General features: G+C 34.3%; 1 protein-coding gene across 4 annotated transcripts in view; it reads left to right on the forward strand.

Annotated features, from left to right (window-relative positions):
- Positions 1-13,946, forward strand: part of ERCC8 (ERCC excision repair 8, CSA ubiquitin ligase complex subunit) — a 57,301-nt gene that overhangs the window by 21,394 nt on the left and 21,961 nt on the right. For 3 of the 4 annotated variants that reach the window (XM_025892413.2, XM_025892415.2, XM_073905432.1), the window contains exons 5-9: positions 7,849-7,930; positions 8,961-9,029; positions 10,194-10,272; positions 11,923-12,023; positions 13,287-13,411. In XM_025892413.2, coding sequence (XP_025748198.1) covers positions 7,849-7,930; positions 8,961-9,029; positions 10,194-10,272; positions 11,923-12,023; positions 13,287-13,411 — 456 coding nt within the window. The remainder of the gene's footprint in view (positions 1-7,848; positions 7,931-8,960; positions 9,030-10,193; positions 10,273-11,922; positions 12,024-13,286; positions 13,412-13,946) is intronic. The other variant, XM_025892414.2, reaches the window with a different exon arrangement.

The raw sequence follows: 13,946 nt of genomic DNA on the forward strand, positions 1-13,946 counted from the left end.
TTCCAATACCATATTGCTTTGATTACTGTTATTTTGTAAAATAGTTTGAAATCAAGAGGTATGATACTTAAAGCTTTTTTCTTCTTTCTCAAGTTTGCTTTAGCTATTTGGGATTGGTGTTCCATACAAATTTCAAGATTTTTTTTTTCTGCTTCTGTAAACATGCCATTGGAATTTTGATAGCACTTACACTGAATCTGCAGGTTGCTTTCGGTAGTATGGACATTTTAACAGTGTTAACACTTGCAATCTGTGAGCATGGAATATCCTTTCATTTATTTGTGTCTTCAATTTCTTTCATCAATATCTGATAGTTTACAGTATACATATCTTTTACCCACTTGGTTAAATTTATTTCTAGGTATTCTATTCCTTTTGATGCAGCTGTAAGTGGGATTATTTTCTTAATCTCTCTTTTGGTAATTCATTATTGGTGTATAGAAACAACAGATTTTTATATATTGATTTTATGTCTTTCAGCTTTATTGAATTTATTAGTTCAAAGAGGTGTTTGGGGGAGTCTTTGGGGTTTTCTATACATATTATCATGTCATCTGCAAATAGAGACAGTTCAAATTCTGCCTTTCCAGTTTTTATGCTTTTTTTCCTTGTTTCATTACCCTGGTTAGGACTTCTTTTTCTTTTTCTTTTTCTTTTTTTTAAGTTTTATTTATTTATTTTAGAGAGCGACAGAGAGAGCATGAGCAGGAGGGGCAGAGGGAGAGGATGGGAGAGAATCCTCAAGCATACTCCGCGCTGAGCGTGGACCCCGACGTGGGGCTCAATCTCATGACCCTGAGATTGTGACCTGAGCCAAAACCTAGAGTTGGAAGCTTAATTGCTGTGCCACCCAGGTGCCCCCTGGCTAGGACTTCTAATGCCAAGTTGAATAAAAGTGGTGAGGTATTGGCATCTTTGTCTTGTTCCTGATCTTAGAGGAAAAACCATCTTAGAGGAGAAACTTTAAGTTTCTTGTTGTTGAAGAAGAGATGAGATTAGCTTGTGGGCTTGTCACCTATCTGTGTGTGGTGTGTGTGTGTGTGTGTATTCTTTATTATGTTGAGATACTTTGCCTCTATATTTAGTCTGTCAAAAAATACATCATACTTTATAATAAAAGTCAACCTTCATTCCTGATTCTTCAAAAATTCTTAACATACTAGGAACAGCAGGGAAATTCCTTAATTTGGTAAGGACTATCTGTTTTTTAAAAGCACACCATTTTGTTTGTTGGTAAATTATTGAAAGCTTTCCCTTTGAGTTATCTCTATTATCCCCTCTGTTTAACATTATGTGGGAAGTCCTAGGCAGTACAATAAGGCAAAAAAAAGAAATGAAAGGAATTTAAACTGTCATTCACAGATGACATGATTGTGAGCATAGAAAATCCAAAAGAATCTCTAGCCAATCATTAAAATGAATATGAATAAACTTAGCAAAGTTGCTGGATATAAGGTCAGTTGCGTTTCTGAATTTTAGACACAACGAATTATGAATTTCCAAAGTAGTATCATTGACAATTGCATCAAAAATCATCGTATTCCTAGTAAGAAATTGAAAAGTATACAAGACCACTCAACACCACACAGAAAACTATAGAATATTAATGACACAAGATTTAAATGAATGGTGGGATATACCATATTCAGGAATTAGAAGGCTCAGTATTGTAAAGATACCAGTATAACTCAGAGTGATCTATAGAATCAGTGCATTTCTAATCAATATATTCACAGGATTCTTTTATGGAAGTGGACTAAGACTTACCATAAATTTAATTACACTAAATGGTGTGATATCAGTACAAGTGAAAAAAACAAACAGTGGAACAGGATAATCAGGAAACACACTGATAACATATGCCATCATTTGATTTATGACACAAGTAACACTGCAGTGCACTGGAGCAGTGATGGCCTTTTCCACAGATTGTGCTGGATCAACTAGGTATCCATATTAAAAAAAAAAAACCTAATCTTTACCCATACCCCACAACAGACAGAAAAGAAATCTACCAATTTCAGATAAATTATAGGTATAAAAATACAAAAGAAAACAATAAAACTTAAAGAAAAACAATGGAAAATATATTCATGGGTCAAGATAGGTAAAAACACAAAAGGTTTAAACGAAAAAGAGAAAGATTGATAAATTGAACTACATTAAGATTAGAAAGCTCTATTCATCAAAAAACATTGAGAGTAAAAAAGTAAGCCATGAAGTAGGGTATATGTGACAGATGCATACATCTGAAAAAAGACATATATAAATTATATAAAAAATAGAAAATTAAAAGACTGGAAGCCCATAGAGAACTAGGCAGCAGAACATTTTTTTAAAGATTCTATTTATTTGAGAGCGAGAGAGAGAGACAGAGAAAGAGAGCAAGGGAGGGGAAGGAAGAAGGATAAGCAGACTCCACACTGCGCACAGAGCCCAACATGGGGCTCCATCCCAGGACCCTGAGTTCAGGATCACAAATCAAGAGTCAGGTGCTCAACCAACTGAGCCACCCAGGTGCCCCTAGGCAAAACATTTGCTTAGACACTTCATAAAAGAGGATATCTAAATAGCCAATAAATAAATACATTCAACTTTATTAATAGAGCACCTGGATATTTTAATTAAATCCACATCGAGGTACCTCCCTATATCCTACAGAATAGCTAAAATTAAAGGGTCTGATAAAAATAACAAGTATATCTGTTGCTGATGAGATTACAGTTGGTACACATATTTGGTATCAACTGAGGCCAAATATGTGGGTTCCTTGTTATCCAGAAGATACACTTTTGAGTATATAAATGCATACATATGTGTGCCAAGGGACGTTTACAAGAATGTTCATAGTAGCACTATTCATGATAACCAAAAACTGGAGAAAATCCAAATGTCCATTAACAGTCAAATGAAATCTGGCACATTTTACATTGGAATACTATCCAACAATGGCAAGGCAACACTCACTACTATATCAACAAAATATATGAATTTTACATAATAATTAACAAAATAACTAGACACAAAGGAGTACTTAATATATAATTCCTACTCAAAAATTGGCAAAACTAATCTAAAGTGATAGAGGTCAGTATGCTGGTTATCTTTCTTGGTGAGGGTTGAAAGGGTGTAGGGAGCCTTTTGGGGGTGTTAGTAATATAATGTTTGTAACATTCTATGTTATAATGAAGGTGGTGGTTACTTTGTGAAAATTCACACTGAAAATTCACTGAGCTGTACACTTATGATCTATATACTTTTCTGTATTTTTATTACTTACACTTCAGTTAAAAATGTGGTTTAAAAATTAATAAGCCATACATTTGCATTTTCTTTGATTGACATTGGCTTCTTTTTAAAACTCTAAGAAAAGACATCTTGATTTCAAATTTTCTTTCGAACATAAATGCTTTTGCCAACTCAAAATAGTGTTTCATGGGAGCGCCTGGCTGGCTCAGTCGGTAGAGCATGTGACTTGATCTTGGGGTTATAAATTTGAGCCCCACGTTGGGTGGAAGAGATTACTTAGAAAAATAGCATTTCATGAATTCATAGTTCTATCTGAAATAGACAAAGCATTTTATTGATAAGAACTTTGAAAGTATTCAGTAAGAAATAATTTCTTGTGCATCTGCTAGGTACAGAGAAAAATAAGGAAGGCATGATACTGTCTGTTTTCCACATCCTCTATCCCTGCCACTAATTTTTCCTATTAATGTACATATTATATATCTATCATACTTTTTACTTCATCTGAGCTTTCCATAAATGTGTTTTTAAAGCTTGGAGCACATGATATGACTTAAAGGAATATCTTCTCTAGAGACTTCTCTGTTTCACATTAGGGTAAAGAACAACTTTTTCTCATTGTGAGTTTTCTTAGAATTTTGCATAATGGAACAAAAATGAGAAAATACAGATGTTGGTATCCAGGCCATGTTCTTTAGAAATGAGTTAAGATTCTTGAATATATTCAACAGTATGTATTCAATTTCTGTTACATGTTAAAGCTGGGGATTCAATGGCAAGGAAAATAAACATTGTCCCTGCCCTATGGCAAGGAGTTTCAGTTTAGCAAGGAAAACAAATGATTAAACAAGAAATAATAGTGAAGTCCAAAAGGGACTATAACGATGAAAGTCTACAGTATTTTGGCAGGATCACCTAACCTATGGAGAATCAGGGAAGACTTTCTAGAGTAAGTGGTCCTCTGGCTTTTGGCTGAGATGAAGGATGATGCATAGAAATTGGCCAAGTCCAAAGGAGGATGAGAGTTCTAGTCAGAGGGAACAACATGAGAAAACTCTTTGGGGTAACAGTGAATGTGACATTTTAAAAACTGAAAGGTGCTCACAATGGCTAGAGTGCCAAAGGACAGTAGCCAGAGATAAAGCCAAAAAGGTAAGCAGTGTCTGTATCATGAGGGGCTTTATTAATTCTATTAAGTAGGTTGAATATTTTCCTAGGAGAAAAAGCAAGATTTTGAAGTGTCTAAGCGCTGGCCAAAAATGAAAACATCAAATTGCCATTTTAGGTGAAAGAGTCTGGATATGTTGCCAATTGGTTGGAAGGTACCAAGAGGAGAGTCAAAGAGACAGGGAGGGGGCGCCTGGGTGGCTCAGTTGGTTAAACCGCTGCCTTCAACTCAGGTCATGATCCCAGGGTCCTGGGATCGAGCCCCACATCGGGCTCCCTGCTCATGCAGGAAGCCTGCTTCTCCCTCTGCCTGCCGCTCCCCCTGCTTGTGCTCTCTCCCTCTCTCTCTCTTTTGCTATCTCTCTCTGTGTCAAATAAATAAATAAAATCTTAAAAAAAAAAAAGAGAGAGCAGGGAGGAGGTTGCAGTAATCCAGGCAGGTGTGGGTAGATCATGGCTTGACTAGAGTAATGGCAACGGAATAGATAGATATGAGGGGATTACAGAGAATTGACAGGAGTTGCAAGTTGATTAGCTATCAGGAATAGTGAAAAATCAAGAATTTCAGGGAAATGCAAATCAAAACCACAGTGAGATAACCATTTCATACCTTTTAGGATTGCTGTAATCAAAAAGACAATAACAAGTGTTGAGTAGGATGTGGATAAACTGGAACGATCATAAATTACTGGTGGGAATGTAAAATGGTATAGCGGTTTTGGAAAACAGTCTGAAAAGGTTAAACATAGATTTAGCATATGACCCAGCAATTCCACTCCTGTGTGTGTACCCAAAGCAAAGTGAAAACATAACTTCACACAAAACTTGTACACAAATGTTCATAGTGGCATTATTCAAAATGACCAAAGAGTGAAAACAAATAAAACATTCATCAACTGATGAATGGGTAGCCATCAAATGGAATATTATTCAGCAATAGAAAGAAGTGAAGTACTGATAACATGCTAGTGTGGATGAACCTTAAAAGACATCTTGCTAAGTGAAATGAAAAAAGAAAACATGTTAAATGAAAGATTGCAAAAGACCACAGATTGTATAATTCCATCTCTAAAACATCAAGAAATAGACTAATTTATAGAGACAGAAAGTAGATTAGTGGTTTCCTGGGGGAGAGAGTAGGAAGAAATGGGGAGTGCCTGCTGATGGGAATGGGGTTTCTTTTTGGGGTGATAAAAGTATTCTAAAATTGATTTTGGTGATGATTGCACAACTCTGTGAATATACTAAAAACCATTAAAGTACATACTTTGAATGAGTGAATTGTATGGTATGTCAACTATAGCTCAATAAAGGTATTATTTAAAAAGACCAAGAATTATTCTTAAGTTCTCTATGTTGGGCAGTTGGGTAGAGTATAATTGTTATTTACTAAGAGAAAGATTAGGGAGGTATTGAGTCAATTTTAGATTTGTTAAATTTAAAGGATCCAAGAGGAAGAAAGAAGATTAATTAGGGATATAGGATGAAAGGTTTTTGTTTTCTTGTCTTGGGGAAAGGGTTGCTGTTAGGATGAAAGAAACATGAACATTTTTTCATGCTGATGGGAATGAGCTAGTAGGGAGGGAGGGTATGTACATATCCTGGAGATAGAGGAGATAATGTGTAGCATGAGATTTTTAACAGTGCTGAGGGTCATTTGAACACAGGTAGGGGTGTTAACTTTAAATATGAGGAAGGACGATTTTTCCATGATAACAGGAACAAAGAAGGAGAAGGATAAATGGAAGCCAATGTGTTTGTAGGTCTGTTAATAAGATATTCAAGGAATTCTCATTGAATGACTTCCTGTTTTCTCTTTGTAATCAAAGATCAGATCACCTGTTATGACCGAGTGGTGATGTTTATGGAGAGTGGGGAAGTTTGAAATAGCAGTGAATATTGCAGAAAATAGTAGTGAAATATAATAGGATATAATAGGACTGGCAGTGAATACTGAAAGCCCAGTTGAGATGAATGGTCTTTTATAGTGATGCCAGTTTGCTTTACTGTAAGATTCTCTTCTCTTGGGTTAAAGTAGAGGTCAGCTTACTAAGCAGCCCATAGGCCAAGTCTGGTCCTCTGGCCTCTTTTTGCAAATAAGATGTTATTTTTTGTCTGTGGCTGTTTTGACACTGCAGTGGCAGAAATTAGTTGGAAATGACAGAAACAAGTAGTAGTCCTCAAAGCCTAAAACATTTACAGTCTTACCTTACAGAAAAAGTTTGCTGACCTCTGGTGTAGATCACTGTGGATACAGGTGCAGAGAAGGCAGACATTTGGAATCATCCGGGGTTGAAGTCTTGACAGAGTGAAAGAATTAATGACAAAGGAGCTGAGGATATGGTGGATGAAGTATTGAACCTCGGAATCCACACTGAAGAAGGAAAAAAAGCAAAGACAGGAGGAACTGATAGGAGTTTCGGGTTTTATTCGGATGTCTTGGAAGTCGTTGGGAAAAACTAAGCTGAAAATGGTAGAAGACTGTGGTCATACATTACATATGTGAAATGTATAATTTTGAAGGAAGAGTGAGGGTAGGTGATGAGAGTGCTGGGATATGGTAGCTGAGGTTGAATGGGACCGAGAGGCAGAGCACTAGCTAGATCACCTGTGTAGGTGATGAAGTTCCCCAGACTGGAGTGGAGAGGAAGATGGTGAGCCAGGTGGTTGTCTTTTCTCCATGTCTTGAATTTATTAGAGAAAAGCTGTTCCTCTCACAAAAGGGACAGAGTGTAATAAATAACATAGGATTTATTTTTTTAAAAGATTTTATTTATTCATGAGAGAGAGAGGCAGAGGCAGAGGGAGAAGCAGGCTCCTCATGGAGCAGGGAGCCCATTGGGGGACTGGATTCCAGGACCCTGGGATCAGGACCTGAGCCAAAAGCAGACACTTAACCTACTGAACCACCCAGGCGCCCCAATAGCATAGGAGTTAAAATTAACGGGTTTTTGAGGGTATCACATTCCTTTTTTTTAAATTTTATTTTATTATGTTAATCACCATACATTACATCATTAGTTTTTGATGTAATGTTCCATGATTCATTGTTTGCATATAACACCCAGTGCTCCATGCAGAATGTGCCCCCCTTAATACCCATCACCAGGCCAACCCATCCCCTCTAAAACCCTCAGTTTGTTTCTCAGAGTCCATAGTGTCTCATGGCTCATCTCCCCCTCCGAGTTCCCCCCCTTCATTTTTCCCTTCCTGCTATCTTCTTTTTTTTCACATATAGTGTATTATTTGTTTCAGAGGTACAGGTCTGTGATTCACCAGTTTTACACAATTCACATTCCTATGTGTAAGTCAAATAAATTGCTAACAGTCATTCAAAAATTGGTAACAGTGTGGAAATAAGTAAATAGAATGTTTACTGGTTTTGTGACTATAATTAGAACTTACAATTTTTAAATGTCTTTTGATTATCAGACTGCAGATGTATTTAGTTTTGAAGAAACCGTTTATAGTCATCATATGTCTCCAGTCGCCACCAAGCACTGTTTGGTAGCAGGTTTGTACGTGTACTCTTGCTTTTCACCATATTGAAACTTGCTCCCTTTTAATACCTAGTTAGTTTTGATATAGACATTTCAACCCAGATGAATATCATGATTTAAAAAAAAAACAAACTCAAGTATATGCTCTATTGACATTCAATTTTATTGGTATTGTGCAGGTTGGGCACTGTGCTAGTGGCTAGAATTCAAAGATTAAGAAAGCACATTTCTGTTTCCTAAGGAGTTAATTTTCAACCACCAAAAGTTTCAAAGATTTTACATGAACAAAATTTGGCAACTTTTTCGATTCAACATAGTAAAAAAATTGAAATTATTTTCTTTTCTCTAAGATTGTGTTATTCAAATTAAACATCCATTTTTATGAAAGCACCTACAACAAGAATTTTCATGTGTGAGGAAGAAAAAATGTTTTTCTGGTATCTGGTATCAGGTCCCTAGGATTCCATTATTTGTTTGGCACTGCACGAACATCTTCACCTGCAGATACTACCAGTCATCTGCATCGTGTGCAGAAAAGAGCTGGGCACTAGCTTGTCCTCAAGGTCCACTCAGTCTGTGTCCAGAGTCTCTGGAAGTATATCATTAATATGGAAAGTTTGAGGCATTAAGTAAAATTATTTGATATAATAAAATAGCATAGAATTGTAGCAATGCAGATTTCCTGGTTTTGATACTCTGGTATAGTTACCTAACATAACAATGGTTGGGACAACGTGGGTAAAGGGTACACAAGGTCTCTCTGTCCTATCTTTGCAACTTTCTCTGAATCTATAATTATTTCAAAATTAAACGTTAGAACATAATGCAGTAATAGAGCTCTCTTAGTACTAAGGTGTAACTGCAATTACATTTGCTAATTATAAACATTAAAAATGATTTGAAGTATATTTTTGGCATACTTTTTTTATATTTCTGTGTAGATGCAGAGAAGATATCATGATTCATAATGGTAGTTTCTTGTTTCCTTTTGGTGATGATTTATAATAAAATTATCTTAACCCATTTTTGTTTTTGTTTTTACAGTTGGTACTAGAGGGCCCAAAGTACAACTTTGTGACTTAAAGTCTGGATCCTGTTCCCACATTTTACAGGGTATTTTTTTTTTTTATTTGAAACAACAACTACTTTGAGTAAACCATTCAATAAAAAGAAACATTGCTAACAATGTATTCTTTGTAACTGACATGACTGATGTATTTTGTGCTAGTTGTTAAAAGTCAACAGGGAAATAAAGATCCTTCTGTGCATTATTCTTATAAAACTGAACTATTGAGGAGACATTTATATAAACAATAGCCATAGGGTAAACTCAAAAGATATGGAAAGTCTAGCTGAAAACCTTACCTTATTTCTACATTTTAAAAAAAATTATTTATGAAACTTACATTGGTACATTTGTCTTATGAGCATTGTTTAGTATTGTTCTGGCTAAGTAAACATTCTTAATATTTAGGTGCTTTTTTTTCCTGAATGCAAATATTTTAGAAAAAGCTATTAAAATAATATTTTGGTTAAGATATATTAATTTGAATATTTTTGCTACTTTCTTATCACTATTAGACCATCGATTCTAAACAATGGAAAGATGGCTTGTAATTCAGAAATTTACATTTTTATTCATCCCCGAGAAACACATAATATATCAAGAGAACTTGGTGAAATGGATAGCATTTGTTTTACATTGTCATGAATCTCTAATAACGTAAGTTAGGTAGATGAAAATATCTACTTTGAATAGTTCATTTAGGCAAAAGTGAATTAAAATGCTGAAGTCAATTATCCTGTGAACGTATCACCTGTGCTTTCTAGAAAAAAATTTTTATCCAAATGCTTTCTACAATCATGAATTTTACAAAAATTTCTATTATAACTTTCTGAAAAGATAGAAACCATTTTTATTCTCTAGAATGTTTAATTTGTATGGTTTGTTGCATTGTTTTTTTGTGGTAGATACAAGTAAACAAGCTTAAGCTGTATTACTTAACAGTGGATTCACTTTTTAATCTAACAGCTGTATTAAAAAAGAAAGACTCACTTGCTCTTTCCAATGCGAAACCAGGCCATTTATAATGGGATAACATGTAAGAAATGCCCCACAGACTTCATATTAATATTTAAACATGGATTATTATATATGTGAAAAAGTGATGATCATATCAATTTATTTTTAATATTTAGTCTTCACTTTCTTCAAAATCAGACATATTACACTGTATCTTTTGATTTTTCAAGTATTTTACAAGACTTTTCATACAGTTATGTTTGCAGGTCACAGACAAGAAATACTGGCAGTTTCCTGGTCACCACGTTGTGAATATGTCTTGGCAACTGCAAGGTAACATGCAAATCATTTGGTTTTGAAGTTAATAATTAATGATAAAAATTTTGAAAATACTTTTTTATAAGATGCATATTTAGTTATTAATTAGGCCCTTTAAATAATTGAGTTAGTGTTTTTAAGTCCTATCACTACATATCTTGAAGTTGCTCACCTTTTAAAACAGAAAACGAGAATCTCTGTAGCAATGCAGATTTGCTAGTACTAGCTAAAACTGTGTTGTCATTTTTTTCTACCCAAGTATAAGAATTTTAAAACAGTAGGATTTCAATTCATTTTCTTTAATGCATATTATTTTGAATCTGCTTCAACATTTATCCCTTGATTCAATTTAATAATATTTAATGATGACCCCCTACCATGAGCCAAGCAGTTTAGTCCCCAGAGAAGCTCCTATTAATAGTTTATAGAATGTGATACTGAGATCTATGCTTTGTGAAGTAGAACAAGTCTAGAATATAGCTGTTAGAAGGCTGCCTAGAGAGGTGTGAAGGTGAAAAGCTAGGTGCTGGTTATGGGTCCATCATAGGGCGAATTTATATTGTTCATGCCTAACTTGGTTTTCCTCAAACCATGGGGAAGCTAAGAGGCTTTCAGTTCTCAGAGTACCACAGGAATTTGAATCATTATGAGAATGGACCTAGTAATCAATGCTAGTAATCAGGTAAGTCCAAATCTTATCTGTTTCAGAAAGTACTTAAATCCTCAGACTCATCTCATTGCAGACTTTTTCCCCAGCTAGAAAGAAAGAAAACCATTTTGAAAGTGGGAAATGCTAGCTTTTTTCTTGCTATTCTAATTGGCTAGGTTTGATGGTGATCTGTGAAAAGAATCAAGACTATAGGTAGAGGTAAGCCCTGTACCTATGGAAAAAAAAGATTTATAAGTTAGAAATAGGCTTATAAAGTGCATTGTATTGCTCTTTCTAATTAAAGGGGCCTGGATAAACCCAATTTGTTAGGATATTGTTGAGGTCTTTTTTGAGAACATGATAGCATTAGTTAAACTGATTTATATTTTCTTTAGGAGCAGTTGAAATTGAAATTGAAATGTGATCATGGTTTTTTGCCTTTATTCTTTTCACTTACTTGAGGTAAAATAAAAATAAGTGCCAGATTTCTAAGAGACATTAAAGTTAGTTCTTGTATGTCTGGTAAAGATTGATTTGAGTATAGGAAACCAAATATAAATATATTGTCCTTATTATTCACCTTAATTTTTTCATATAAAAAGAAAACACCAAATTCATGCCAAATGAATTCTTAAAGCAAAATTAGTTAGCTGCTTGATTGTCTAGAAAACATTTGAATAACAAACAATAGAAAGGATGTCGTAACAAACTTGCTAAGGGACAAGCTCCAAAACTATCTAGTTTTGGCAGAGGAACCATTAAAAACAAAATAAAAATCAGAATTCTGTTTTGATGATCTAAAAAAGTTACCCTTTTTTTGGCTATTTTTTTCACTGCATTTTGCTACTACTGATTTTGAATATTTGATGAAAAGGCAAAAGTTCAACAACCCAAATGTACAATATATTTGCACTAATATACTGAGACTTCTGTGTGCCGTAATACTGGAAAGGTAGGTGAAGAGTACAGTCACTGTCCTAGCTATATATGTCACTGTAACATTTATTTCTTCTTAGTGCTGACAGTAGAGTAAAATTATGGGATGTGAGAAGAGCATCAGGCTGCTTAATTACTGTTGATCAGCATAATGGAAAAAAGTCACAAGCTGTTGAATCAGGTAATGAAGAATACATTAATATAGAAATAGGCCAATGATAGTATTTTTTATATTGAAAATTTTTAATTGAAACCAAGTAATTAATGTATATTGACAAGTTGCAAATTTTATGATTTAAAAAATGGCATTCACAATAAATTGATTTCTAAAAGTACATAACTAAATTATGGTTGTCTTTCTTCAAGATACAAAGAAGTATGACATTTTATCTACCCCTAAATTTTCAAATGCATAAACTTTTCTGAATTAATTTGTTACTTTTTTTCCTCCAGTGAAGTCAACTAATACAAATTCATTGCCACGTAGGAAGCTACAATAAATCAAAGGAATAGTAACATTTTGTGGCCATTGTATGAAAATAGAATTTGCAAATTGTGTTAAATGTGTCAACTGCTATCCAGGTGATAAAGTACCTCAATTGCTTTTTGCCAATAGAATTCAGTTTCTTTTTTTTTTAAGATTTTATTTACTTATTTGAGAGAGAGAGTGCGCATGCATGCATTTACAAGCAGGCGTTGGGCAGAGGGAGAAGGAGAGAGAGAATCTTAAGCAGACTCCTAGCTACGGGCAGAGCCCGATGTGGGGCTTCATCCCAGGACCCTGAGATCATGACCAGAATGAAATCAAGAGTCAGACACTTAACTGACTGGGCCATCCAGGTGCCCCTAGAATTTAATTTCTATATTGGATAAGATTCTGATTTAGAATTAATTGTGGACCAGAAAAATCTTAGGATGAATTATATACAGTTTTGTGATTGTTTTAATAATCTTTTTTAATTAATCAGGCTCTTGAGAATTATGCTTTCTCAAATTTGGTCATTTTGAAAGTAATACAAATTTTGAATGAAACTAGAACACTTACTCTTTCCCTACTGAAGTTTTTTTTAATAGTAAATACTAGTATTACTGATTTTTAATAGTCCATGGAATGATTTTTAGATTAAAAATGGAAATAGTATATGAGAAATTTGGAAGGTGTTTAATTTAAAAATTTAGTGTTAGGCATGCATTTAATTGAATTGGACAGCACAGCTTACTCTCTGAAGAAAAATTACATTTGGCAAGATTTCTTTCTCTTTAGTTTTCCTGTTTTTCTCCATTTTTATGATTCTAATTTATATAGCTTATGATATTCAAATAATCCAAATATAATCAACTTGTATATTTTAAGTAATTCAGATAGTTGTCCTTTAATATGTTTAAATAACTGTATCATCAAGCATTAATGTGTAGATTAAGTGAATTGTATTTTTCATTGCAGCAAACACTGCTCATAATGGGAAAGTTAATGGCTTATGTTTTACAAGTGATGGGCTTCATCTCCTTACTGTTGGTACGGATAATCGAATGAGGCTCTGGAATAGTTCCAATGGAGAAAACACACTAGTAAGAGATTTTAAATATCTCCAACTTTTTTTTTTTTTTAAGTAATCTACACCCATTATAGGGCTTGAACTCACAACCCTGTGATCAAGAATTGCATGCTCTACTGATTGAACCAGCCAGGTGCCCCTCTAACCTTTTGAATATATATTTAAAAAATGGATCTGTGAAATACACTTGGTATCCTTCTGTAGATTTAATTCTTTTCTTGTCTCTGTATTCCAGTTTTCTTTTTATATTTTTCCATTAGTGAACTAATAACTCTCAACACAGGACAGCCCACCCTACCATGCCCCCACCACATTCTCCCCACTTGTGGAGAATTATTGCTCTACTGTGCATAATGTGAGTGTGCCATATTTCTCAGGTGTATTGGAGAAGAATAAAAGATTGAGAACAACTGATATAAATTAAACTTATAGTCAAATTTTATACTATGTATGACTTGTAAACAAAATCTAGGATGAATGTTATAGTACCAGAACATATGGTACTTTAATACTGGAGTAAATGTGTTTTAAATGTGCTAGATTCTTAG

This window comes from Callorhinus ursinus, unplaced genomic scaffold (assembly GCF_003265705.2).
Source record: "Callorhinus ursinus isolate GAN/ISIS: 27379988/994484 unplaced genomic scaffold, GSC_fseal_2.0 scaffold23, whole genome shotgun sequence".
In the NCBI taxonomy this organism is placed as follows: domain Eukaryota; kingdom Metazoa; phylum Chordata; class Mammalia; order Carnivora; family Otariidae; genus Callorhinus; species Callorhinus ursinus.